This window comes from Tamandua tetradactyla, chromosome 1 (assembly GCF_023851605.1).
Source record: "Tamandua tetradactyla isolate mTamTet1 chromosome 1, mTamTet1.pri, whole genome shotgun sequence".
Classification (NCBI taxonomy): domain Eukaryota; kingdom Metazoa; phylum Chordata; class Mammalia; order Pilosa; family Myrmecophagidae; genus Tamandua; species Tamandua tetradactyla.
The window spans coordinates 22,215,961-22,242,510 of record NC_135327.1 but is presented as its reverse complement, the minus strand read 5'-3'; the positions used below and the strand labels follow the sequence as shown (position 1 = coordinate 22,242,510).

Genomic DNA, 26,550 nt, shown 5'->3' with positions numbered 1-26,550 from the left:
GTGGCCTACCCGCCAATATTTTTTGATTATCTACGTAATATACTTTAGGATGTATCTAGGCATTACATTAATCTATACGGGATTAAAGGACCTCTTTCTTATTCTGGGCTTCTTGTGTTTCAGTTGTTCAAATGAGCTATACAGATAGGTTGAGTCAGATTATGCACTACAGAAAATTTCAGTTCCAGACCAAATAAACATTTCTTCTTTAAATCTCAAAGAATATGTGTGGTTCTAAAATATAGACACTGTCTTCCTTACCCTTGTGTCCTGAATTACTGTAAACCCAGCCTGATCGGCTTTGTTCTTATCTCTGAATATCGGGTTATATATATATTGACTTCTTGAAATCCAGAATTAATAGCTACCACTCTGGATTTAGTGTCTGCTATAAAAGCTTACAATCTAGGCCCCTGTTTTCTTATGTGCATTTTCTAAAGGAAACCATACCATTGTTGTTCTTTTGTTTCTTGCTTATTTTGACTCACCAAATGTCCCACATATTCATTCACATCATTGCATGCCTCACGACTTCATTCCTTTTTTGTAGCAGCACAACCTTCATTCATAAGTATACATCATCGTTTGCTAATCTACTTCTCAGTCAGTGCATCCTTCAGCCACCTGCATTTACCAGCCATCAGGTATAGTGTCCAAAGTCCCCAGCCCATCAACATTTTCAATTTTAGATAATTTCATTGTTCCCAAGAGATAGAACACCAATAAATACACCCTTGCCAAATAGGAAATCTAAACCTCTTCTTAACTCCTGTCCCTCCCCCCCATTATTTACCTCTGCTGTTGCTATGGTAGTGGTGATGGTTTCCTTTTGAACATAGGTCATAGCATGTAATAGCAGTTTTCCCCTGTACCCTGGACTTAAACACTCTTTGTACACGAATCATATCTTTGAAGTAATTCTTGCAAGAACTAATTTATATTTCTAGTAGAACAATTGTATTTAAAAATTTTTTATTAATAAAACCAATAAACATACAATGTAAACATAATTTTTTTCTTTTTTTATCACATAGTTGTATATTCATCATCATGATCATTTCTTAGAGCATTTGCATCAATTCAGAAAAAGAAATAAAAAGAAAGGAGAAAAAATTTCATATATACCCTACCCCTTACCCTTCCCTCTCATTGATCACTGGCATTTCAATCTATTAAATTTATTTTAACATTTGTTCCCCTTATTATTTATTTATTTTTAATCCATATGTTTTACTCATCTGTCCATAAGGTAGATAAAAGGAGCATCAGACACAAGGTTTTCACAATCACACAGTCACATTGTGAAAGCTATATCATTATATAATCATCTCAAGAAACATGGCTATTGGAACACAGCTCTTCATTTTCAGGCAGTTAAGGTGTAACAGAGAGGCTGTTACACCTTAACTAAAAAGGTGATTTCTATTTAAGCGTAAGAATAACCTCTAGGATAACTTTTCGACTCTGTTTGGAGTCTCTCAGTCATTGACACTTTATTTTGTCTCATTTCTCTCTTTCCTCATTTGGTCAAGAAGGCTTTCTCAATTCCTTGATGCTAAGTCTCAGCTCATTCTAGGATTTCTGACCCACTTTGCCAGGAAGATCCGTACACCTGGGAGTCATGTCCCACATAGACAGGGAGAGGGCAGTGAGTTTGTTTGTCATATTGACTGAGAGAGAGACCACATCTGAGCAACAAAAGAGGTTCTCTTGGGGGTGACTCTTAGGCCTAATTTCAAGTAGGCTTTGTCTATCCTTTGTAGGGTTAAGTTTCATATGAACCAACTCCAAGATTGGGGGCTTTGGTTGTCCCCACTGCTTGTGAGAATATCAAGAATTCTCCACTTGGGGAAGTAGAATTTTCCCCCTTTCTCACCATTCCCCCAAGAGGACTTTGCAAATACCTTTTTATTCACTAGAACAATTGTATATTAAAGATTTTTTTATTGAGAAATAATTGTAGCTCTTTAGAAGAATTTCGGAGGCAATACAAAGAGTTCCTGTACTTCCTTTATCCATGTCCCTTGGCCTCCTCCAACCTTTGACAATTTCTAGGCCTTTCCTTGTCTTTCATGACCTTGACAATTGTGAAGAATACTTGTCAGAAACATTGCAGACTGCCTACCCTTCAGGTTGGGTTTTCTCACGAGTAAGCTGAAGTTATGGATTTAGGTGAAGACCACCACAGAGGTGAGGTGTCTTTCTCACCACATCATGTCAGGGGGTGCATGACATCAACATGATTTGTTACTGGTGATACTAACCTTGATTATTTGGATAAAGTGGTTGCTCTAGTTTGCTAGCTGCCAGAATGCAATTTCCAGAAACAGGATGGCTTTTAAAAGCGGGAATTTATTAAGTTGCAACTTTATAGTTCTAGGCTGTGAAAATGTCCCAATTAAATCAGGTCTATTGGAATGTCCAAATTAAGGCACCAACAAGAGGTTACCTTCACTCAAGAAGGCTGATGAAGTTCAGGGTCTCTCTCTCGACTGGAAAGCACATGGCAAAGATAGCGACATCTGCTAGCTTTCTCTTTGGGCTTCCTGCCCCACGAAGCTCCCCCGGGGGCATTTCCTTCTTCATCTCCAAAGGTCTCTGGCTGTGTGGGCTCTGTGGCTTTTTCCAAAATGGTTCCTTCTTAAAGGGCTCCAGTAAGCAACCCCACCTTGAATGGGTGGAGACACACCTCCAAGGAAATCATCTAATCAAAAGTTACCGCCCACAATTGGGTGGTCACCTCTCCATGGACAATCAAAAAACTCCCACCCAGAAATACTGAATGAGGATTAAAGGTCATAGTTTTTCTGGGGTCTATAAATTCAAACCAGCACAGTGGGTATCTGCCAGATTTCTCCACTGTAAAGTCACTACTTTTCCCTTCCCACATTCTATTTGTTAGAAACAAGTTGCTAAGTCCACCCCGAACTCAAGAGGAGGGGAATTAAGCCCTGCCTTCTGGGGTGTGTGTGTGTGTGGAGTAGCAGAGAATCTTGTGGATTTATGTTAAAACCCACACAGTAATTATTAAATGCTTTGGGGGGGGGATGCTCTGAGACTATGCAAACGCTCTGTTTCGCCTTAAAGTTTCACACCTAATTTTAGCCTTCAATGGTAGATCCTGCTGCAGCAGTTACTGCTGTGGTGTTCTCATAGTGGTTTTTCTCTATCAGTCCTTCTAGAGTTATTAACTGGAATTGTCCTGCAAGGGAGAGTTGTCCGAGTTCCAGTGTATGAGCATACCATCCTTTATTAACCAGTTCCCCTCCCGGTGAACAGTTAGCTTGTTTCCAAACATTTTCTATTACAAACGATGCTACCGTGTTCCAACATGTAGAATTTAACCTACAGATACATCCCGCAAGAGAAAGGGATCAAAGGCCATGTGTATTTTCTTTTCGACACTGCCACATCGTCACTCTCGCAAGCGCACCAGTTTACACTCCCATTAGTCACACGCAAGAGTAGAAACGAAGCTCCTTTAACAGTCTTCACGGGATAAGAGTGACAACTGGCATTGTTAGTAACTAATTTGGTTCCTGGATCCTGCTTCTCGGAATGGGATGCTCGGTGAAGCCTGGGCTTACGGTGGCCTGGGGTTTATTGGGGTGACAGGTGGCTTTTCACGTGGAGCTGGGAAGGAAAGCTGATGTGACACAGATATTCGGGGTGGGGTGGGAGTAAGACTCGGCTGCCTGGACGGTTTAGTCAGCATGAAATTCTCTCCCTGGCCGTGATCACACTCCGGGAGGGTGTGGCTAAGAAGCCGCTCTCAGCTGCCCGCGGGTTGAAGCTCTCCCTGAGAATGCTTTGTTGGTCTTGCACCATTCTTAGTCAACTTTTTAATTAGATACATTTTATATTTCATGTAAAACTTGGTATTTCCAACTTCTCCAGATAAACAGAATCTGTTAACACTATTCACATTTGCACGTGGCATCGATCATCCAGAAACACTCGTCGGCCCTTGCTGTCCTGTTCCCGGCTCTGGGCCTTCAAATCGAGAGGCCAGTGTGTATTGCGTGGCAGTCTGGCCAGTGGCCTCTGGAGTCCAAGTGCCTGCATTTGAATCACAGCGCTGTCACTTGCTAGCCCTACATCTTTGGACAAGTTGCTTAATGTCGCTAAGCTTCAGTGTCCTTGTCTGTAAAACTAGGATTGAGTCAATCAAGTTTTATTAAGTGTCTCCTACGTGCCAGGCACTGTTCTAGGCCCTTGGGATATGTCATTAAACAAAGCAAGCGAAGATCCCTGCTCTTGTGGAGGTTATATTGTGGCAGGAGTAGACAGGTAATGAGCAATGATATAATAAATAAGTGAATTATATAGTATATTAAAAGGTGATGGGTACCATGGGAAAGCAACCAACCAACTCCAGAGAGCACAGGGAATGGGGAACAGAGGCACAGTTGCATTTTTAAATGGGGTGCTTAGGGTGGACCCCACTGAGAAGGTGACATATGAGCATAAACATGAAGGAGATGAGGGAATTGTGCGAGAGGTTGACAGGGGAAGAGCATTCCAGCACAGAGAAGAGCTAGGCAGCGGCCCTGAGGCAGAGGCCTGACTTGCTGGAGGAATGGGGAGGCCACTGTGGCTGCAGAGGAGACAAGAAGGCGGGGGTGGGCATTGAGGTCACAGCAGGAGAAGCGGTGGAGGGACAATCGCGTAGGGCCTTGTAGGTCCCAGTGACGATACTGACTTTGATTCTGAGTGAGGGGGGAGCCATGGATAGGCTCTAAACAGAAAAGGGACATGAGTTGACACCTGTGTTTCAACAGGCTCTGTCCAGCTGCCCCGTGGAGATCAGATTTGGTGTGGGGAGTGGTGTGCAAAAGAGGGAGGCAGGGAGACCAGACAGAAGCTGGCCAATAATCCAGAAAAAAGGGTGATGGTGGTGTAGACCAGGGAGCTAGCTGTGGAGACAGTGAGAAGTGTCACCTGTTTGGAACAGGATATATTTCCAAGGTTGGGTTCACAGGACTTGCTGATGGATTGGATTTGGGATGTGAGAGAGAAAAACCAAGGATGACTGAGGTTTTGGCTGCAGTGGACTGAAGGATGAGCTGTCACTAAGATGTGGACAGTGCCCTGGGGCAGGTTTGGGGGGGTTGGGGGTGCAGGGTGGATAGGAGGACAGTTTGGGGTGAATGAGGTTGGAAACAAGCCTCAAGTTTGGGAGCAAGGTTTGGGAATAATGGCCCCCACCTCAAAGGTTGCTGTTAAGGGTGCAGTGAGTTTCTGTCTGTAAAGCCCTGGGAACAGGGCTGGGGCCCTGGAAAGTTCCAACAGGTATCAGCTGTTCTCGTTGCCCAGGAGAAGATGTCAGCTTTGGTATCAGTCCCCTTCCCCAGACGCTCCCTCTCACCTCACTGTCCTTGTCTGTCTACCTCAGTTTGGCCTGGGATGGGGGCAGTGGGTGGAGAGATGGCTGAGACACGTCCTTACCAGCCACGGGCAGGAGCCCTAGGCTCAGGCAGGGGCCCACTCAGGCTAGCATTTAAACCCACCTCGCGGACACCTCAGGCAAGTGACTTCACCTCTCTGTTATCTCATTGTGAGAAGAGAATAATCATCAATCATCCCCTTCTCCGAGGGTCGCTGTGAAGAGCAAACAAGAGAAACAACTGATGCAAGTGCCCAGCGCACAAGAGGTGTGTTTCTCATAGAGGAAGCGACGTCAGCATCCATCCCAGCTGTTTATTGACAGAGAAGGTGGGCTGAGCAGGGTGCAGGACGGAGAGAGGGCTCAAGGCACAAGGACAGTAGGGCCTGGCCTGGTCGGGGAGGGAGGACAATGGACCCTTCTAGGAGGCGAGTCCAGGTTCTTGTGAGACTGAGGGTGGTGGCAGCCCCTGGGCTGGGAGGTGCAGCCACGAGCGCTTCCCTCCAGCTGCCTTGGAGCTCCGCCTTGTGGTGGAGACGGGAGACAATGGCTCTGGCTGGGGGGCCTGTAAGATTGAGGCCTGAATGTGTCCTGCCAAGAGGGCATATTTGCTATCAGAGTCGGGGTCAGAGCCTGTGGGCCTTGGTTTCCAGGTGGGCGCATCTCAAGTGCAAAGACTTCTCACTTCCCCTGCCCCTTGGTTCTTAGTCACCACTTACATCCATGTGCAAATGATCTTCCAAGCCACTCGGGACCATCAGACCTCCGGCTAGCCTCCATGGGCCAAACCTGCCCCTGACCCCTGGGGGTCCCCGGGGTACCGGGAAGGTTGTAAGGGCCTGCACCAGCTGCGGAACAAGAGCTGGTCCAGGAGGAGTCCGGAGATGTGGTTGGAGTTTCTGGGGACTGCCTTGCCGTGTGACCTTAGACGCATCCCCTCTCCTGTGTCTTCCTAGGCAATCTCATCTGCAAACCAGGGTTAACAATAGCCTGTGATGGAATCCGATGCCAAAATTCAGGCAGAAAACATATGTCAGGGAAAACTGGGACGTCTGTGCCTGGAGGGGAAAGCCCAAGTGAGCATTTTTGCCCCATCTGAGGGGTCCTGGGGGATGAGAATGACCCTTGTGCCCCTCCCCCACCCTTGCTCCTGCCCTGGGGAGAAAGGACTAGAAACCTCTCATAGTGCAGCGGCTGGACAGATGGTCTGAAAAGTAAGGAAGGGGCTTGGCTCCAGGTCACACCGAGAAGAGTAGGGACAGGTTGAGAGAGAGATTTTCTGCCTCTGGGAGGTCTAGGGAAGGAGTGGAGGGGTGGAAGTTTTAGGAGGACTTGGGGAAGGACTGGGCTCTCTCGGGAAGCAGCACAGGGATCTGAGCTCCAGACTTTCTGATCTGGAGTTGGGCCTTGTGGGGACACAGATGGAAGGGGCCCTGTTGAAAGGGAGAAGATGGGGGAGCAATGGGGGAACGGGGTGTGGAAGGGAAGAGGAAGGGTGTAGGGCCGAGGTCTGGCTTCTATTCTGTGGCCATGTGGGCAGCTCAAGAGTCCCGCCTGGGCTGGATGGTCTGCACAGAAGACTGGCCAAAGGGGCTGGCAGGGGGTGGGAACCATGACTGGCCGCTGGCATCGCAGAAGATGGGGGACAGCTGCTGCTCTGGCTCATCCCCGAAGACCTCCACATGGCCGTCGGCTTCGATGTCCAAAGGCTCTGCCTTGGTGTCCTGGCTCAGCCAGCCGGTCAGGGCCCAGAACAGGCAGATGGCCAGCAGGACCCCGGCGGCCACACAGAGCGCTGTGCCGGCCAGGCGGCAGGTGCCCAGGGCCTGGTTGTAGTCGGCTGCCCGCTGATCCAGCACCAGGAACTCCCCCTCACCAATGCCCTCCAGCTTGGGGGGCACCGCATAGCCAGTGGTCAGGGCCGCCACACCCAGCAGCAGAAGCAGGGTGCCCGAGGACAGGCTGATCTGGGGAGAGGCAGCAGAACAGAAGTAGTCAGGGCCAGCCAGGAGCCTGGATCAACTTGGATCCCAGTGGAATTTTAAGGTCATCCTTTGGTATAGTTTTGAGGTAGGAATTAGAGAACATACCTGCTGGGATCTAATCGATGGGGGGTTCAACTGTCACGTTCTATTTGGAACCTTGGGCCTCTCTGTTAATCTCTTTCCCAGCTTCCGCCCAAAGATGGCTTTCCTGCCACCTTGAGTCCTGCCTCTTGTGTTTACTTGGGTCCCATCTTATCCCTGTGTCCATCATCATCTATTTCTCTGTTGGGTTAACTCCTACAGATCCTTCAGATCTTGTCTTAAACCTCACCTCCTCTGTGAAGCCTTCCAGGATACTCCTAGACTGGGCTGGTCCTCCACTCCTGTACTCGTGCAAACACTCTGTCTATTCCTTTTTTGGTGCATTCACCTTGGTGCACACTTTGACATGCATTTTGGTTACTATGTAAGTGATATTCTTGTTCCACTGGACTGAGAGCCCCACAAGAGCAACAGGTACTCTCCATGCTTAGCACGTGCTGGCACAGGGCGGCAGCTGGATAAATATTTGCTGAGTGACTAAGAACCACAGCTAGGAGTTCCTCAAGGACAAGGATGATATCTTAAATCTGCTGTCCCCCAAGAGCCTTGCACAGTGCCTGGCCATAAGTAGGTGCTAAATAAATAGATAAATATGTGCTTACTTCCTCATGAAAGTCTTCCCTGATCAATCCCCCAGGCACTAAGAACATTTCCTCTCCTGGCAATTTTTGCATACCTGACCCGAGATTGTGCAATCTCTCTGCACAGGTGGCACCTCGTCTCCCCACTAGAGTAGAAGCTGTTTGAAAGCAGAGAGGAGGGACTCTGTGTTTCAATCTCCCCATGGTATTTCACAGAGCTGTGTCCATTGTAGGGCCTCGACTCATTGCCACCTCCACACCTTCACCTGTGTGGGGTCCGTGGCATTATGGGCCTTGATTGTCTCTCTCACGTCTTTTTCCTGTTCTATCAACAGTACCCCAAATTATGTTTGGAAAACTTCAGCAAGGTTTGAGTGGGATGAATCGCACTTCCTGCCTCTCATGGTAATTGGTCCAGGATGGGCCGGACAGGACTTCCGTGAATGAAAATAATTTTCTCTTTTCTGAAGGACTACTGGAGGAAATTCTGACTTCACTTTGATGGCATGGAGTGAAGATGTGAGTATCAGCATTGTAGCAGCTATTTGGGGAACACGTGAGAAGAGGCCGAAGCCAACATGGGCGGACAGACATGCAGGCACCACTGGGAGCCAGGAGACTAAGAGAAACCTTGACCTCTCCTGGGTTTGATGGTTGCACTGCTGGATCAAACTTTGCCTGAAGGTGTCAAACTGCTGGTCTCTTCTCTAAAATAAGCAATATTTTCCCTTTATTTTTTAAAACCCATTTCAGTTAGGGGTGTGTTGATTGAACACACAAGACTGCTAACTCTGTGTAAACTCTTTTTTTTCTGTTCCCCAAGCCTCAAATTCAGTCTCATCTCCTTTCATCAACCCTCAAGTTCAGTCTCATCTCCTCCTCATCACAGGAGCCTTACCTTCCAGCACAAGGAGGGCCAGGGTCTGCGGGGGCACAGAACCGGGGGCCCCTCAGGGTCATCACTGAGGGCAATACCTGCACAGTCCTCATAGAAGAGGTGCAGATAGGAGCGGACCCCATACCACTTGCTGTCCTCCACACTGGGGTCACGGCTGTAGCCACAGGAATGGTCACAGCCTGGCATCACGGATCCCTGTGGGGCAGGCAAGGTGCAGCTGACAGAGGGAAGGGTCAGTGGTTGCTGTCCACGGCCACCCCCCCAACACCCACCATCCCAAACCTTTACGCCCTACCCACTTCTCCCCCTTTGAGACCCTCTACCTCATAGCACGGTCCAGCCTTCTGGAATCCCAGCCTGTCTTTCCCTAAGTACCCTGTGATTGAGCCAATGCACTGAAGTGCTCAGTCCAGGACCTGCCTATATAGGTGTCCTTAAGCATACCTGCTTACTCTAGGGCTGCCCAGTGGCCGGAACGGTGGGTTCTGGAGCCCGACTGCCTGGATGGGAATCCCAGATCCACCGCTCCCTTGCTTGTGACCTTAGACAAGTGCCTTCACTTCTCTGAGCCTCAGTTTCTTCATCTGTAAAGCAAGGCGAATCCAACAAAAAAACACCTGCAAAAATGCCAGGGCAGATGATCACACCTGCTTCATGGTGCAAAGAAATGTTAACTATTTGATTCCTATTACCATAATTTATTATCATTTTAACCCTGATCTTGTTGCACCCCATCTGCGCCTGCCTTCAGGACCCTCTTAGGGGTAATCGTCACGGCTGACATTTGTCCAGTCATCTGGGCTCCCCAAACTGCAAGGCCCTAAAAGATCCTCCCCAGGGGGCTGACCCTTGGAAGGTAACAGCCTCCAGATCCCAAAGAATCTTCATTCCCCAGGAAATGAAAGTCAGGGGCTCTCAGGATTAGGGACTCAGGCTCAGGGTTTGTTAGATTTCTTAGTAAAATCCATCTTCTTTTCACATATGGGGCCGCTGAGGCCTGGGGAATGAAAGGTACTCATGAATTCACACACCGCGAAGGTTAAAACCAAAGCCGAAGGTTAAAACCAAAGCCGGGAGGTCCTGGCGTGGGGCTGAGGGCGGTTTCCCTTCCCCACATAGTGACCTGGGCCCCTCCTGGCCTCTGGGCCTCTGGGCCTCTGGGCAGCTGCAGATAAAATAAAACTGCCAACTCTGAAGGATAAGACACATCTCCAGCCTCTCACATCTAATCAGATATAGTCTCAAATTCCTCCACACAAGACCAACCAGCACACACGTACACACACCACCTCCCAGCACCACGGACCTATCCAAATAGACACAGACAAACACGCAGCACAACCACGGAACACAGACACATACACACGTATAGACACACACAAACACACACACACACACACACACACACACACACAGTGTGGGTTGGGGGAGGGGTGTTTCTTGGAACCCACCCCCACCCCCACCCTGAGAACCCACACGAGCCCGCTGACTGCTGAGGACAAAGCCTGCTCATAAATCACGGCTCTCCACTCCCCCAACCCACAGTTCGGGGTGGGGGTGGGGGCAATTAAGAAAAAAGAAAAATGCAGAGAACGGGGAGTAGGCAGGGACGGAAAGCTGAGAAGAGAGGAACTGCCTGGACAGAGCGCGCCCCTCCCCGGGCGGTGGGCGTGGCCCGGCCCTGCGGAGGGCGTGGCCAGTGCGGGGCCAGCCCTAGGCCAGCCCTAGGCTGCCGCGCCGGGGACGCCCCGATCTCAGGAAAGAAAGGGGGACAGCGGGCATTCGGCGCCTCAAGGCAGCCACCGATATTTAAGGACCCTAGGCCGGAGCGAGGGCCCTGGGGAGGGGGCAGCTCCTCCCCTGACACCCACAGGCCCCTGCCCCAAACATAGAAGTCCCTCAATCCTGCGGGCACCGGAGAAGGAAGGTGACCTTGACTTTCTCCCCTTCCCTCTTCGTCCGGCCTCTGCCTCTGCCTCCTCCCCCCTTCCATTTTAGGGGTTATAGGGGGGCTGTCGGGAGTGGGGGGAGCAGGAAGGGAGTGGATACTGAGAACCTAGCGCGGGCACCCCGGACGAGTGTCGCCAAGGGAACCTCTGGGGAGCCGTCCCTAGCCTGGAGAGGGGAGCAGCACCGTGGGAAGGGAGCGGGAAGAGGAGGGGGCTGCGGAGTCCGAGGCGGGAGAGCGCAGCGAAGAAGGCGAGGGGAGGCTGGTATACAGGGGAGGTGACAGACATGAGGGCCTGAGATGGATGGAGTCGCTCGCCTCTCCACCGCTTCACTCGTGGTTCTCCTTCCCTGACCCCCAGCCCCCTCCAGGGCGCTGCCCAGGACGGGAGAAGGGGCGTCTTCCCGGGGAGCTAGGCCAGGAAAGTCAGCGCCCCGCCACCCTCCCATCCTCCCCTCCCCCCGCATCACTGCTTCTGCTGGACCCCCCGTCCTCTGGTTGAGATGAACTACATCCTCTTCCCTAGGGAGACTGAGACTAAGAGCGGTGGGAATGGTTTTATTGTAGAGAGGTGGGGTCTTGTCCTTTGCAGGCTCCGTTCAGTCCGCCAGTCCTTGGGGTGGAGGGGCGACGGGGCTGCTGCCGTGCCCGCCCCTGCACTTCCCTGGGACCTCACTTCCCAAAGCCCGAGGCTGCCAGGACCTGGGGGTCCTCGGGCGGGACGCGGCCAAGGTTGGGGGTGCGGGCAGGGGTAAGGGTGGAGGAATGGCCTAGAGCCCTGGGGAGGGCGGGGTGGGGGTCGGGCCGCGCGCGGAGCAGGAGCTGAGCTCACCTTTCCGCCTGCTGCCTTCGCCGAGCGCGAGCAGGAGCCCGAGTAGAGCAAGAGTAGGTTGGGTCCGCGCTTGCGCCGCATTCGGGGCGGGGGTGATACGGAGGCGGGAGGTGGAAGGGGCTGCCCGCCCTAGGGGCTGGCTCTGCAGATTGCCGTGCCCTATTGCTCGAGCCCCTGTCCCTTCCCGGAGCTCCTCTCTCTTTTCAGAGACCCCCGGCTCCTCACAAACCCCCCACCCTCCTTGGGCCTCAACCTTTCATGAAGCCCCTCAAAGTCTTCACCGAAAGTCCTATCACCCCTTCAAGCCCCCACTCCTATCCTTGAAGACTCATCCTGTCACTGAGGTTGCATCTCCTCACTGTGTCCTCAGTCTTCTATCTGGCTCTCTCTCCCCTTCGTGGAGCCCCCACCTCGGTATAGAAACTCCTATCTCCTCCTGATTCCCGGCCCTCCTCACAAACTCCCATCTCTCCCAGCCCCCACCCCACCATTGAGCCCTACCCCTATCTCACTGGGCCTCGACTCAGGAAGTTCCCTCCTGCTTGCTGCTGCAGCCCTTATCTCTCACGGAGACCCTCACTGACCCTCCCCCATCCTCTTTCCATCCTCTGAGCCCCTACCCCTCATTAAGGATGAGTCCCCCTTACCTTGAGAAGGGAGCTGGTGGGTTGTGGGGGATGCTGAGACAAGGGAATTACCCTTTCTTCTCTGGAAGGAGCCAATGAGACAAACTCCATGGTTCTCCACGCCATCTTCCCCCAAGTTCTGCCTTAGGGAGTGTGTACCCACTACACATCCCCTGGGAGAAGCAGGCCTTGCAAGTAGCTGTCATCTATTTCATTCCATGTCTTGTGCTCTCAGCCTTGCTTTGTCCCACATTTGTTGTGTTGGTAAAGTCATCATGCCTCTGAGCTTTGTCAGGCGCCATTGCACAAACACACCTTCATGCTTTGAGCATCCCTTCTGTCTCCTTGGGCTAGGGCTGGAGACATGGGATGAATGAGATCTGCAAGTTTGGACCACATCTTTCTTGTTCAGTTGAATCTCCAAGCCTCACGTAGTGCTTGGCACTGAGAAGGCAGCTTAGGAAATATTTTCTGAACACAGGCTTGTAATAACGGCCACATGTGATGATCATTATGTGCAAAAGGCTTGTCTAAGTGCTTTATATGAACTACTTACTCAAACTGTGTGTGTAGGTGAGGGGTGGGAGGAACTCCTAGAGCTCAAACTAAAGACCTAAACGGGTGACAGAAGATGAAGCAGGAGAGGCAGGCGAGGCGAGACCCTGTAGGGCCTTGTAGACTAAGGAAAGGATTTTGGACTTCAACCGAAGAGTAGTGGAGAGCCATGGGAGGGTCATAAGGAGAGGAGAGATGCAATCGACTTGTACTTTGAAAAGATACCACTGGCTGCTGTCAGGAGAACAGGATGGAGGGGTAAGAGCAGAGAGCACAGTGAGAAAGCCTATGGCTTTGTTGCAGATCAAAGATGACGGTGTCTTGGCTAGTGTGCTCACAGAAAGATTAATGAATTCAAGAGATAATTGGGGGTAAAATGAGCAATAAGAATAGCAAAAGATTGGAAGCAACCTGTGGTGGTTTTAAAATATGATTGCCAAATTCTTTAGCACCCCTCCTAAAGATAAATGGGCTCTATGTACCCTTTCTTTGAACCTGGAGTTAGCTTATGACTGCTTTAACCAACAGAGTACAGTGGAATTGACACTCTGACTTCCAAGGCTAAGACATAAAAGGCCTTGCAACTTCTGTCACAGTACTTGCTCTTGGAGCTCTGAGATTCTATTCAAGAAGTCTGCCTACCTTGAGGCTGCCATGCTGTGAAGAAGACCACATAGAGGCACTTGAAGGCATCACAGTCCTAGCTAAGTCTCACCTTCAAGACAACTCAGTTCAGCCATCAAGCAAGTTAGTGAAGAAGCAACCAGATAATTTGGGTCCCCAGTCATTCAAATCAGCTTCAGCCTTCAGGTCTTCCCAGTTGGAACCCCAAACATTGTGGAGCAGAGACAAGCTGTCCCTACTGTGCCTTGTCTGGATTCCTGACACGCAGAATCCATGAGCATAATAGAGTAACATTGTGCAGTTCTGGACATAGCTTTCAAGAAGACTGGCTGCTTCCATTTACCCCTCTAGGAACGCTCGCCTAAGGTATGCTCCCTTTTATACTGGAGAAGTCCAAGCCACATGGAGAGAACAGATATAGGTGCCCCAGTTGACAGTCTCTGTCAAACTCCCAGCTCACAGTCAGCATCAATTACCATTTTGGACAGCATCACATGAGTGGGTCATCTTGAATGTTCCTGTCCACTTGAGCTCCCAGATAACATATGAGCAGAAGAACCACCCAGCTGAGCCCAGTAAAACCATAGAAACCTGAGAGGTGGTAAAGTGGTGTTGTTTTAAACTAGTATGTTGTGGGACAGTTTGTTCTGTAACAGTAGATATCCAACAAAACAAGCCCTTACTATAATCTATAAGGCTTTAGGTGATCTACCTACTTGTTCTATCCCTGCCTTACTTTGTTTATCTCATTTTTTTCCTACTCCCTCACTCATATACTCTAGCCACATTGGTCTCATTGATATTCTTTGAATGAGCTAAGCAAGCACATTAGGCACACTCCTACCTCAAGGCTTCAGGGCCTTTGCACTTGTTTGTCTGCCTTGAATGCTCTTTCTCCAGGTATCTGCATAGTTAGTGTCTTGCTTTGTTCAGAACTCTGCTCATATATCACCTTACCAAAGAGGTTTTATTTAAACCCCGTGGTAGATGCATGCATTGCTCCCCAAATTTCCATATATTTCACATACATTTCCTAGTCCCTTTGAGATGAGACAAAGCCATGTTAATAGCTCTGGCCAGTGAGCTACGAGCAGAGCAAGGCATGTCACTTCTGGGTCAAAGCATTTGTTCTTGCTATTGCTGCAAAACAAACCACTCCAAAATTTAGTGACTTAAAAGAACTTAAAAGAATTGTTATTATTATTTTGCTCATAAATCTGCAATTTGGGCAGATATCATCAGGAAACCTCAAATCTGTTCCACTGTCATCAGCTGGAGTGGCTCCACGCAGGACTGGAAAGACCCACTTCAGAGATGCTTACTCCCATGGTTGGAAAGTTGGTGATGGCTGTTGGATGGGAGCACAGCTGGGACTGAGGTTCAGAGGCCTCAGTTTCTCTCCATATGGGCCCTTTTCATAAGTTTTCGAGATTCCTTACAGCTATTAGCTAGATCCCAAAAATAAGCACCCTAAGAAACAGGAGGTGAAAAAGCTGTAGGTTTCTTAAGGTCAGAGTTTAGAAACGGGCACAGTATCACTTCCTCTGTATTCTGTTGGTCCCAGAGGCCAGGTTCAAGGGGAGGAGTCATACTCCCCAATTTCTCAAGGAGTCAAATTTGAGAAATGTCAAATAATTGGGGGACCATGTTTTAAAACTGCTACAGCAGTTTTAAATGGTACATGACTCTCTAGTTATCTTTTCTGCCATAACAACTATGGAAGCTACATGCTGACATGGTGCAGTTGGAAGAGGGAAGTGGACTGGATTGTTTAGCCCCTAAGTGGAGGACAGCTGCTCTAGAGAGTCACAATTACTCTGTTCTTTCTCTGTTAAGAAGTAGACCTGGTTGTATTCACCCACTGATGTTTCAGAGTTAATTTGTTACCATGGGACAGTCCAGCCTACCCTGAAAAGGAAATTGGTACCAGAAGTAGGGTCCTTATGTAACTAAACCCGAAGTATCTGGCAGTAACTTAGTAGTTGGGTAGCAGGCAGGAAAGTTGGTAATTCTTGTTAATGCAGAAGTAAAACTTTTATTGCAGTAACTTGGGAAGCAGCTATATGGGTACCTTTGGCTGCATTTGTCAAAATATTCAAGAGAGATGAGCCCAGCAAAGAACTGGCCAGTTTGCAAGCAGAAAAAAAAGGAAACAGAGTTCAGAAATTTCAGTCCTTGAAGAGCTGGAGAAGTTAAAAGTTTCTAGACCCAAATAGAAAGAGATGAGCTTTTATATGGTGTGGGGCACAGTAAAATCTCAATTCCTTAAAATGCTTCAGTGCAAAGATTAGATTAAGGGTGCAGCTTTCACAGGAATTTTTAAAACTTCTTTATTAATTAAAGTATCTTAGGACTAAAATAAATTAAAGTAAGAGAATGTACCTTAAGATGCTTTGAGTGAAAAATCTGTAAAATTTCTCAGATGCAAAAAATGATTTAGGACCAGCATCATGTTAGAGGTGTGGCTTTGCCATCTCTTATTCCTAATAGCTGCTATCAAATTGAAAGAAAGCTTTGGGGTCAGAAAACAAAGAAATAAAGCAAACCTAAGAACTGACTAGATTCAAATGGCCTACTCAGATTTTGTCCAAACTCTACTGCCAAATACACACAAGAGAAGAAAGAAAGCACTAAGGAGTACCTGACAATTAGCCATACTCTGAATAAAAGCCAGAGAGGTCGTTGTCCTGGTCTCCAAAGAGACTCTCGGCTTCAGGTTTTGGGGGAGGAGAAAGAGGAGAACTTGACATTTAGTTAAATGGAAGCCCAAAAATCAGTTGATGGTGAGAAACTGGGTTGCTAAGAAACTAAGGATGAGGGAGAGGGGGAGAGGGTTGGCATCCATTGCTAGGCAACCCTGAAGAAGCAAGAAGACAGACTGGTTTGGCTATAAACTCCTTTCTCCCTCATTCTTTTCAAAGATTCCTAAAGTGCCAGAATGGATATGCCCTTAAGAAATTTCTCTCATTGTACAGATGGGGAAACTGAGGCCTCAAAAGTCAAGGTGATTTTTTCCGTTTTTTTTTTCTGTTTTCATTTTATTTCTTTTTCTATTGTCTTTTTATTTCTTTTTCTTAATGGATGCAAATGTTCTAAGAAATTATGAATATGCAACTAAGTGATGATACTGTGAATTACTGATTATATATGTTAATGTTTTATTTCAGATGTAAATTTTTTTTAATTAATAAATAAATTTTTAAAAAGTCAAGGTGAGTATTCTCTTTGGCAGCAAATATACTAAAATTGGAACAATAAAGAGAATATTAGCATGGCTTCTGCACAAGGATGACATGCAAGTCAGAAAGCATTTCATACTTTTTAGCCATTAGAGAAATGTGGTCAAAACTACAATGAGATACCACTTTACATCAACTAGGGCAGCTGTTATTTAAAAACAAGAAGATAACAAGTGTTGACGAGGGCGAGTAGAAATAGAAACCCTTGTACAATGTTGGTGGGAAGGTAGAATGGTGCAGCTGCTGTGGAAAACAGTTTAGCAATTCCTCAGAAAGTTAAACATAGGATTACCGTATGATATGACGTACCATATATGGCAATCCCACTTCTAAGTATATACCCAAAAGAATTAAAAGCAGGGACTCAGACAGATATTTGTACGCCAGTGTTCACTGCAGTATTATTCACAGTAGCCAAAAGGTGGAAGCAACGCAAATATCCACCGACTGATGAATGGATAAACAAAGTATGGGGTCTGCATGCAATGGAATACTATTCAGCTGTAAGAAGAAATGAAGTTCTGATATATGCCACAACATAGATGAACCTTGAAAACATTGTGTTGAGTGAAATAAAATAGATAGAATAGGACAAATATTGTATGACTTCTCTTATATGAAATACTTAGAATAAACAAATCCATAGTCGGGTCATCAAAATGTCCAGGTCTCAAAAAGAGCAGAATAGTATAGTGGTTTTCCAGGGGCTGGCGGAGAGAGGGAATGAGGAGTTATTGCTTAACAGGTGTGAGCATGTGTTTGGAATGATGCAAAAATTCTGGAAATAGATAGTGGTGAAGGATACCACTTGTCAGTATACCCCATGTCACAGAACAATACACTTAAAATGGCTAAAATGAGTTTTATGTTATGTATATTTTACCACAATTTGGGGGAAAAAGGCAAGGTAACTAGCCCAAGTTCCCCCATAAGAGCAAAGACAAATGGTCTGGGAGCTGCCATTGGTATGGCATGCTTGAGGCACAGTTTGAGGGTAGAGCTGAAGCTGAGTCTATAAAAGAGTGAAGGAGTCAACTGTAAAAGGCTGTGAATGCCAGACCAAGTATTTTAGACTTTATTCTGTGGATAATGGAAAGCACCAAACAGTTTTGGGCAGTGTCAGATTTGTGTTTTCAAAAGAGCACCCAGGAACTGAAAATGTATCCACAGGCCCTGCCTCAGTCAAGGGTGAGAAGATTCAGGTCAATCTGCAAAGACTGGAAAAGATGCTTTCCTCTCCCTCTCCTACCCCCCTACCCTAGCCCACTTCCTTTTATCAGCTCCTGGCATTCAAGATAAGCTCTGTCACCCGCTAGCTCGATACAGAGGTCTCAGAGTCTAGATTCCCACGATAATGCATTAAAATATAAAAATGTCCAGGTCTTAACAAAAGATTACAAAACATATAAAACAGGAAGTGATGGCTCAGGCAAAGGAGATTAAAGCAGTAGAAACCACTAATGAGGAGGACCAAACCTGGGACATCTCAGACAAAGACTTTTTTTTTAAATGGTCCTGAATATGCTCAAAGAGCTAAAGGAAAACATGGACAAAGAGTAAAGAAATCAAGGGAACAACAGATGAACACAAAGAGAATACAAACAGTGAAATGGAAATTATTAAAGAAACCAAACAGAAGGGAGGGCCATCCTCTGACTTACAGTTTAGCCAGATCCCTCTGGGTGCTACATGGAAAGTAAGCTTGTGAGTAGCACTAAGGAGAAAGCAAGGAGCCCTGTGAGGAGGCTGTGGTCCAGGACAGATGGTGGAGGCCAGGACCAGGATCGGAGCTGCAGAAGAGGTGAGAAGTGGTAGGATGCAGGGCACATTTTGAAGGTAGAGCAAAGGGGTTATAAAAGATATGAAGTTACAAGGGAAAGAGGAGTCAAGGACGACTGCATTATTTTTAGCCTTTTACTGATATGATATGAAGATGCAGTGTGGGGGAAAAGACTTGGGAGAGTTGTGAAAGAGTTCACTTTCAGACTTGTCAAGTTTGAGGTGCTGATTAGACATCCCAGTGGAGATGACAAGCAGGCAGTAGGACGTACAAGTCTGGCAATGTTGGGGATGAAAGTACAGATTTGAGAGTTGTATTAGTTAGGGATCTCTAGAGAAACAGAATCAACAGAGAACACTCACAAATATAAAATTTATAAAAGTGTCTCACGTGACCATGGGAACACAGAGTCCAAAATCCGCAGGGCAGGCTGTGAAGCTGATGATTCCGATGGAGGGTCTGGATGAACTCCACAGGAGAGGCTCACCAGCCGAAGCAGGAAGAGAGCCTGTCTCTTCTGAATCCTCCTTAAAAGGCTTCCAGTGATTAGATTGAGCATCACTCACTGCAGAAGACACTCCCCTTGGCTGATTATAAATGGAATCAGCTGTGGATGCAGCTGATATGATCATGATCTAATTTTATGAAACGTCCTCATCGCAACAGACAGGCCAGCACTTGCCCAACCAGAAAAACAGGTACCACTACTTGGCCAAGTTGACAGACGAACCTGACCATGACAGTCCACCCCTTGACAACTTGGCAGCTATACGTATCACCTTAAACCATACCTAATTTCTAAATAAAAAACATTAAAACACACATTTTTTTTTCTTTCACCTAACAATACTCAACTGTTCTGCATATAAGTGGAAACACATTAACTCTCTCCACAATAGGGTGCAAGTCCTTGGGTAATATTCATTCTTAAACTTGATATCTTACAATTTAAATAGTATAACGGGAACAAAACAGCATCACAGTCCTCATTTCTGTAACTGATCACGTGGTGATAGTTCGTATTTATCACTACCTTCTTCCACTACCCATTCCATGTTCCCTTTACCCTCAGCAAGCACTTCAAGACATCTCCATCATTCTCTTTACAGTTCCTCCAAAATCTTCCCCTTAGCCATCCAAAAGACCGTTCCAACGTATCTGGTATTTGCAAACTGCAGCAGCACCCCACTCTCCAGTACCAAAACCTGTTCTAGTTTGCTAGCTGCCGGAATGCAACACACCAGAGGCAGATTGGCTTTTAATAAAAGGGGATTTATTTCATTAGCTCCTCAGAGGAAAGGCAGTTAACTTTCCACTGAGGTTCTTTTTTACGTGGAAAGGCGCACAGTGATCTTTGCTGGCCTTCTCTCCAGGCCTCTGGGTTCCAACAACTTTCCCCAAAGAGGTGGGCCACTGCATAGGCCCTTGGAAAGGGTGGGACTGCCACTTTCTAAGGCTGAGGGACAAATGACTTTCAGACTTTGAAATCCAATGGTCTTTGCTCTGCAGGTTTTCAGAACTGTTTGGATCTTGTGACCCCTGTGTCCCTTCCAATTTCTCACTATGGAAATGAAGACCTGTATCCTGTGAATGTCCTCCTTTGCATGTTGGCACCAGATAGTTTTGAGATTCATAGGTCCACAGCTAGAAGAAAATTTTTCGCACTTTAATATTGTTTAAGGAGATGAGTGTAATTGCCAAGTTGACAAGGGGTGAACATGCGGTAGTTACATTCCCGTGTCAACTTGGCTAGGTGAAGGTGCTTAGTTCTATTGCTGTGGACCTGAGCCAATGGCATGTGAACCCCATCTGTTGTTGATTACATCTGTAGTTGGCTAGGAGGTATGCCTGCTGCAATGAATGATATTTAATTGGCTGGTGCTTAAATGAGAGACTCAGTGTAGCACAGCCCAAGCAGCTCAGCATACCACATCTCAGCACTCGCAGCTTAGCCCAGGCCTAGCCTAGGCCTTTGGAGATGCAGAAAGAAATCACCCCAGGGAAAGGTGTTGGAACCCAGAGGCCTGGAGAGAAGGCTGGCAGAGATCACCCTGTGCCTTCCTATGTAAGAAAGAACCTCAGTGGAAAGTCAGCTGCCCTTCCTCTGAAGAACTGACGAAATAAATTTTTATTAAAAGCCAATCCGTCTCTGGTGTGTTGCATTCCAGCAACCAGAACAGGAGTCCTCAGCAAAATGGCCCAATTGCAGGGAAATGAGTTCTGCCAACAGCCTGGTTTGGAAGGAAACCCTGAGTTCCAGAAAGGACTATGCCCTGCACACGTCCTAACTGCAGTTCTGTGAGGTTCTGAGGAGAGGACTCAGCTAAATCATTCCCGGACTTCTGACCAGGGGAAACTGTTAAATAATCAATGAGTACGTTTGTGGCAACATATATAAATAATATCTTTAAAGCCTCAGAATTAGTAAGGTTCAAATAGTGTAGTGCATAAGGCTGGCAAGGGGTCAGTGACTATGTGACTGGAGGGAGATTGGAGTTGAAATCAGTTTTTTCCAGTGGGTCACTCCTCCACCCTCGCTGGCAAGTGCACAGAACTTGAGTTTCCTACTCCTTTGGCCACTAGGTGTCCCCAGAAATCCCCATAATCTCCCTCTACCTTCCACAGATCAGATTCAGAAATTGAAGGAACCTAAACATCAATAGAGATGATCTCTTGTAGACCTACTTTCATATGGGGAAACTGTGAGGCCTGCAAAGAAAAACCTTGCCCAAGGTCTCCAGCATTATGTCCCTCCCAAGCCTTGTCTTGCTCTCTGGCCATTCAGTTGGAGCGTTTGCACCAGCATAGATCGATAACTTCCCTCCTTTTTCCAAGGTTGCATTGAGTGGAACCTCTTGGCTTTGAGCAGAGAGGGGACTGTGAGTGAGAATGGCATGAGTGAAAGGTTCTAGAATGAGTTGTGGGCTGAGGCTGGAGGTTTCTAAATGATGCCCACCGGTTCATGACCTTGGAAAGGGGAGGGCCCTGGGTTGGCGCCGATGGTTGAAAAGCAGACTTCTCCCAAGATTAGGGCATGCAGGGTGCCTAGCTGTGGTAGCTGGGCCAGTGAGCCAGTTCTCTTTGTCCAGACCTCTGCATCCTCCACTGCAAACTGGATGCTCCCCAAAAAAAACAATGAGACTAAGTTTGGGGTGCAAGATGTTTATTAGGGATCAAAACCTGTAAAAAGAAAAGGGAAAAAGCAGGATTGGGCATAGGAAGAAATCAAACTGCATGCCTGGCAAAGCCTTGGCCACCCTCGCGGGAGTCCTGGTGCGAGTCCTGAGCAGCCAGGCTGTCACACCTCACCTTGCCCCAGGTGCAGACTGCCCTGGGATGGCAGGTCGCAGGGAGGTGGCTCTCTGCAGCAGAGGCAGTATCCACTGATCCTCCTTCCCAAAGCTGCGCAAGTCACTCCTTGAAGGGTTTTCTGGGAGGCACATATTCCCATCTTTTACATCTTTGCAACTCTAACCCTTCTTATAGGATTTTTGCCATATTGCTTCTAACCAGAGAAGCTGAGAGGAAGTGGCCATGGCAATTTCTGCATGCTCCCAGCCCTCCAAACCTGCTATAGCCCCTTTTTAAAGATTTCTGTGGGATCTGCGGACCCAGCCTTGGCTCTTGCTGGGTAAGCAGGGGCTTTGCCCAAGTTTAGGAATTCACTGAATCTGGTAGAGGTACTGGGGGAGGGTGTCATGGGACAAAGAAGGGAAAAGCATTGATCTTAGTTTCCAAAACACACTGGTAAGAAACTCAAGGACAGGAATCGCTGAGACTTCTGTTGCTCTTCACTACTCATTCAACAGAACTTCACAGCAGGCCAATGTGTGCCAGACACCATGCCAGGTGCAGGGACCAACCCCACCCATCAGCCATTCGTCTACCCTGAAGGTTCTTGTAGGATGCAGCACCCTGAAGCAGCACTGCACCAAGGACCAGCACCAGGATTTGGGGTCCTGATTCTGACTTGGCTGCTTGCAGACTCTCCTGCAAGTTACTTCATCCTCCCCTCAGTTTCCTCCTCTGGACAATGGAGTGATACAATGTATTTCATCCTGTGAAGCAGGTACTGTTCTCATTCCCACTTTAGACAGATGAAAAGAAGTGTGCAGGGTTAAATGACTCAAGGTGGCACAGGTACTCACTTGATGGTGGAGTTAGGCTTTGATCCCAGTCAGTGTGGCCCTACCCTGCTCCAGTCCTTGGAAAGGACAGGGTCAAACTAATCACCTTGGACCAAACCTGCCTGCACACCTGCTCATTTGGTCCACAGGATTTAAAAATATTAGAGTCAGCATTCACTTATAAATTGAGTTGACTCATAGAAACATCCACATTCCCAGATTCTCCTGAAAAAATCTGAACTCCCTGAGTTGCTTTCCCACAGGGTCACAACTGGTAGCAGTAAGCAGTGCCCCTCCATGCCACCTCACCCCGCAATGGGTCATAAAGCCATCATCCACCCAGACTCCCTCCCTCATTTGTTATTTGCAGGGCACCTGCAAGGATAGGTGCCATTCCTAGTCAAGATCAGGGGTCCTGAAACTGAGGAGTAAGAGGCCTAGATGTGCCAGGTGCCTGGCGTAGGGCACCCAGCTCTTCCTGCATGGGGTTGAATGCAGCTAAATCATATGAACTTGAACAGGGCAAAGTGTTCATGGAGGGTTGAGGGAAAGCACAGACATGCAGAACCACAGGGCAAGGTCGGGGCAAATACACTTTATTCAGTCCTGGCATCAGACTGGCCAAAGTCCTGCTGTGGGTGCCAGTGCCCCAGAAAGAGGGACCCCTGCCCTCAGCTACAAGACTAGTTCTCCATGACCACAAACAGTGACACCTCTTCACTCACATGACATTTTCTCATTTTTTTCATTGTCTTTTTTAGTTATTGTTGTTTTCTTAAAAAAAAAGAAAAAAAAAAAGAGAGAGAGAGAGAGAGAGAGAGAAAGAGAGCGCAAGAAAGGCCCAGAGCCGGAGCACCAAGCTTAAAGGAGGCAGCTGGTGGCTTTGTCAGCGAAGGGAACGCGTGGGGCAGAGACCTGCAGAGACCCTGGGCAGGGGTCGCGAAGGACTCTGGGACCGTTTGTTCCTGAGATTTGTGTGTGTGAATGAGAGTGAGTGTGCCACCCCGGAGGATGAACACATCGCCGGTGAGATACAGGTAGTGAGGGCAAGGGGACTGTGGGAGGCCGGAGGGGCGGGGGGGGGGGGGTGTTGGAGAGGGGGTTAACAGCACCAGGGGCAGGGCCCCAGGGAACCCTGAACTGGACACAATGTCCTCCTGTCCGCTCTGAACCCACAGTCTCAATTTCACTGGGCTCGGTCGATGACCCGTCTCAAGCTGTCTCTTTATAAGCAGGGGTCTTCAGCTACCCCATCAATTACCGTGCCTCAGTCCCCTGGCACCAACGTGCCCGTTTGTCCCAATGAATGCTGTGGCTGTGGGTATCGAGGCGGAGTTGAGGGATAGGAGGGAGTCGGGAGGAAAAGGGCTTTGGCAGGGACCCAGGATGGAAGAATGCCCTGAGGTGATAGGGCGTTTCCGGGGGGGGGGGCGGAGTAGGAGGAAGGCGCAAAAGGAACCCTGTCCCCGGACTGGTGGGTGTTTTGGTTCTGCGTTTTCTTGAGCAGTCCCTTCCCCTCTCGGCGGAGTTCCAAAGAAAGACTCTACCCCCAGTTCCCAGGTGGGGTAAGGACACATTTCTGGGGACCAAAATAAGCTGTGAGGGCAATCACGCAGTCTGGGGAGGGGTGTGCGCGTAAATGGGTGCGGGCGACCCCGTAAGATACAAGGGGCCACACCAGTGGGGAGAGCTCCAGGCTCCAAGCCTATCCTTCTGGGCCAACTAGTCTCTTTCTCCCCCTGAGAGTGCTCCTCCCATTAAGGCAGTGACGCCCGGTCGGGTTGAGAGGAAGCCGAGGGTTACCGCATCACAGGATTTCTCAGGATCGCTCTCCACCCGCTGCCCTTCTTCCCCGACGCAGCCAGCAGAGGCGTGCGGCTCGGCTGGGACCAGCCCCCTCCTCCCAAGAAGCATTAAGCATGCGCGAGAGGGGGGCGGGACCGAGCGCACCAGGGGTAAAGGGAGCGCGCCCCTCCCCCTCCCGTGGGAGGGGCTGGGCCTCCGAGGAGCGCGCGGTACCGCCCAAACGGAGCGCCCACCTAACCGAAAGTGGGGGTGGGCTGAGCGAAGGCGGAGGGATTTTTGGAGCAAGGGACGGGGCGTGCCCTCCGGCCAAGAGGAGGGGCGTGTGCAAAGTGGGGGAGGGGTGCAGGTCCGTAGGAGAGAAAGGGAGGTGTATCGGAGGGGGGCTGGCTGCTGGTGGCTGCGCGGGAGGGGGCCAGGTGGGAGGGGCCAGGATGTCAGAGAAGGAGTGGGGGTTGGGCTGCCTTGGGGTGTGTCTGCGGGGGTGGGGCATGTCTGGATCTGAAGGGGGAAGGGCACGTCTAGGAGGGGGGAGGCTGCGCGGGAGATGGGGTGCCAGCCTCGGCCTCCGAGGGGCCCCAATACCTGATTCCTGTATGTAAACAGCTGGTTTGGGGGCGTGCGCGCCCCGCTGACGGTGGGCTCAGTAGGTGAAAACCAGGTCGGCGATACTAGACGGGCGCCAGTCCCCCGCAATCATCTCGGTAACCTCAGGGGTGCAATAGTCCGGGAACTCGAAGTGCGACGTACCCGAGGCGGGCGGCAGGTCTGGGTCGCGGTCCAGGGCACTGCAGTCCAGGCCGGTGGGGCCAGGGGGCAGCCTGGACAGAAAGCCCAGCGGCTCCTCCCCCGACGCCACCGTCTCCTCTTCGCCTTCCTCTGCCGCCACCGCCTCCTCCTCTTCCTCCGGCTCCTCGTCCTCCGACGGTGTTGGGGAGGCGGCAGTGGCTGCCGCCCCCTCGCCCGACGGTCCCTGGGCGCGCTCCGCGGATCCCCGGGCAGCCCGCCCCGCCGGGACCATTCTCCACAGCTCCCGCCCGGGGGTCTCCACCAGGCGCACCTCCAGCAGCTCCTCCTCGTCGTCGTCCTCCTCGTCCTCGGGCGCCGCCGCGCTGCCCCCCAAAGGCCCTCCCGCAGCTCGGCGGCCTCCGCGGCTGGGCAGCTGCGGCCCGGGCTTGAGCCGGCTGCCGCCACCGCCGCCGGGGGGGCGGGGCCGCGCCTTGGCGGGCGCCCCCTTGCTCTTTTTGCGCGGCCGGTACTTGTAGTCTGGGTAATCCGCCATGTGCTTAAGGCGCAGCCGCTCCGCCTCCCGCACGAACGGGATCTTCTCCGAGTCCTGCAGCAGCTGCCAGCGGCGGCCCAGGCGCTTGGAGATCTCCGCGTTGTGCATGTCGGGCCATTGGTCCATGATCTTTCGCCGTTCGTGTTGCGACCACACCATGAATGCATTCATCGGTCTCTTGATGTGCCCGCTCGGGGTCTTGCACCAGCCGGGCTCGCGCGCCCCCTCCTCGGCCGTCCCGGGCCCCGGGGGCGGCGGCCCGCCATCCCGCTTGGCCCGCGCGCCCCGCTGCTGCACCATCGCGCCTGGGCCCGGGGCCGCTAGACGCCGCCGGGGACCGTCCGCATCCTCCGCGGCTGGGGATGGGGGAGGAGGCAGCGGCGACGGAGGGGCGGCCCCGCCCCGCGGCTCGGCCCGGCCCCCGCGAGCTGGGGAGCTAGGAGCTGGGCGCTCGGTCCCAACGGACGGCGGGGGGAGAAGGTCAGCGGCGAGGTCTCAGGCGGGCTCGGCGCGCCCCCGCCGCCTCCGGCAACTTGCGCCCTGCCGCACCCCACACATTGTTTAGCGGGAGCCGAGGAATCACGCCCCCGGAGCCCTGGACCCCCGCGGGCTCTCCTTGCGGCCGCCTGCACCGCCGCGGCCCGCGCGCGCCGCTCCCCGCCCAGCCGCCACCGCCTTCCAGTGTCTTTCTCCCCGCGCGGCCCCGCCGGCGCGCGCGCCACCCCCTCCCCCCTCGCCGTCTGCGGGCCGCTGCGGCGCGCACGGGGCCGCCCCGTGTAAAC

General features: G+C 50.1%; 2 protein-coding genes and 1 non-coding gene across 3 annotated transcripts; 1 reads left to right on the top strand and 2 right to left on the bottom strand.

The window, feature by feature from the left end:
- Nucleotides 1–5,703: 5,703 nt before the first annotated feature.
- On the bottom strand, nucleotides 5,704–11,790 carry NRSN2 (neurensin 2). The gene is made up of 4 exons (XM_077160119.1): nucleotides 11,733–11,790; nucleotides 9,397–9,569; nucleotides 8,953–9,147; nucleotides 5,704–7,353 (listed from the first exon to the last, which is right to left on the bottom strand). The coding sequence occupies exons 3-4, from the start codon at nucleotides 9,136–9,138 to the stop codon at nucleotides 6,928–6,930; spliced, it is 612 nt and encodes a 203-aa protein (XP_077016234.1). The 5' UTR covers nucleotides 9,139–9,147; nucleotides 9,397–9,569; nucleotides 11,733–11,790; the 3' UTR covers nucleotides 5,704–6,927.
- Nucleotides 11,791–16,755: 4,965 nt separating this feature from the next.
- On the top strand, nucleotides 16,756–16,860 carry LOC143653444 (U6 spliceosomal RNA). The gene has a single exon (XR_013161268.1). It is a non-coding gene; the product is annotated as a U6 spliceosomal RNA (small nuclear RNA).
- Nucleotides 16,861–21,711: 4,851 nt separating this feature from the next.
- On the bottom strand, nucleotides 21,712–26,068 carry SOX12 (SRY-box transcription factor 12). Its single transcript, XM_077112036.1, has one exon. The coding sequence runs from the start codon at nucleotides 26,066–26,068 to the stop codon at nucleotides 25,130–25,132; it is 939 nt and encodes a 312-aa protein (XP_076968151.1). The 3' UTR covers nucleotides 21,712–25,129.
- Nucleotides 26,069–26,550: the final 482 nt, after the last annotated feature.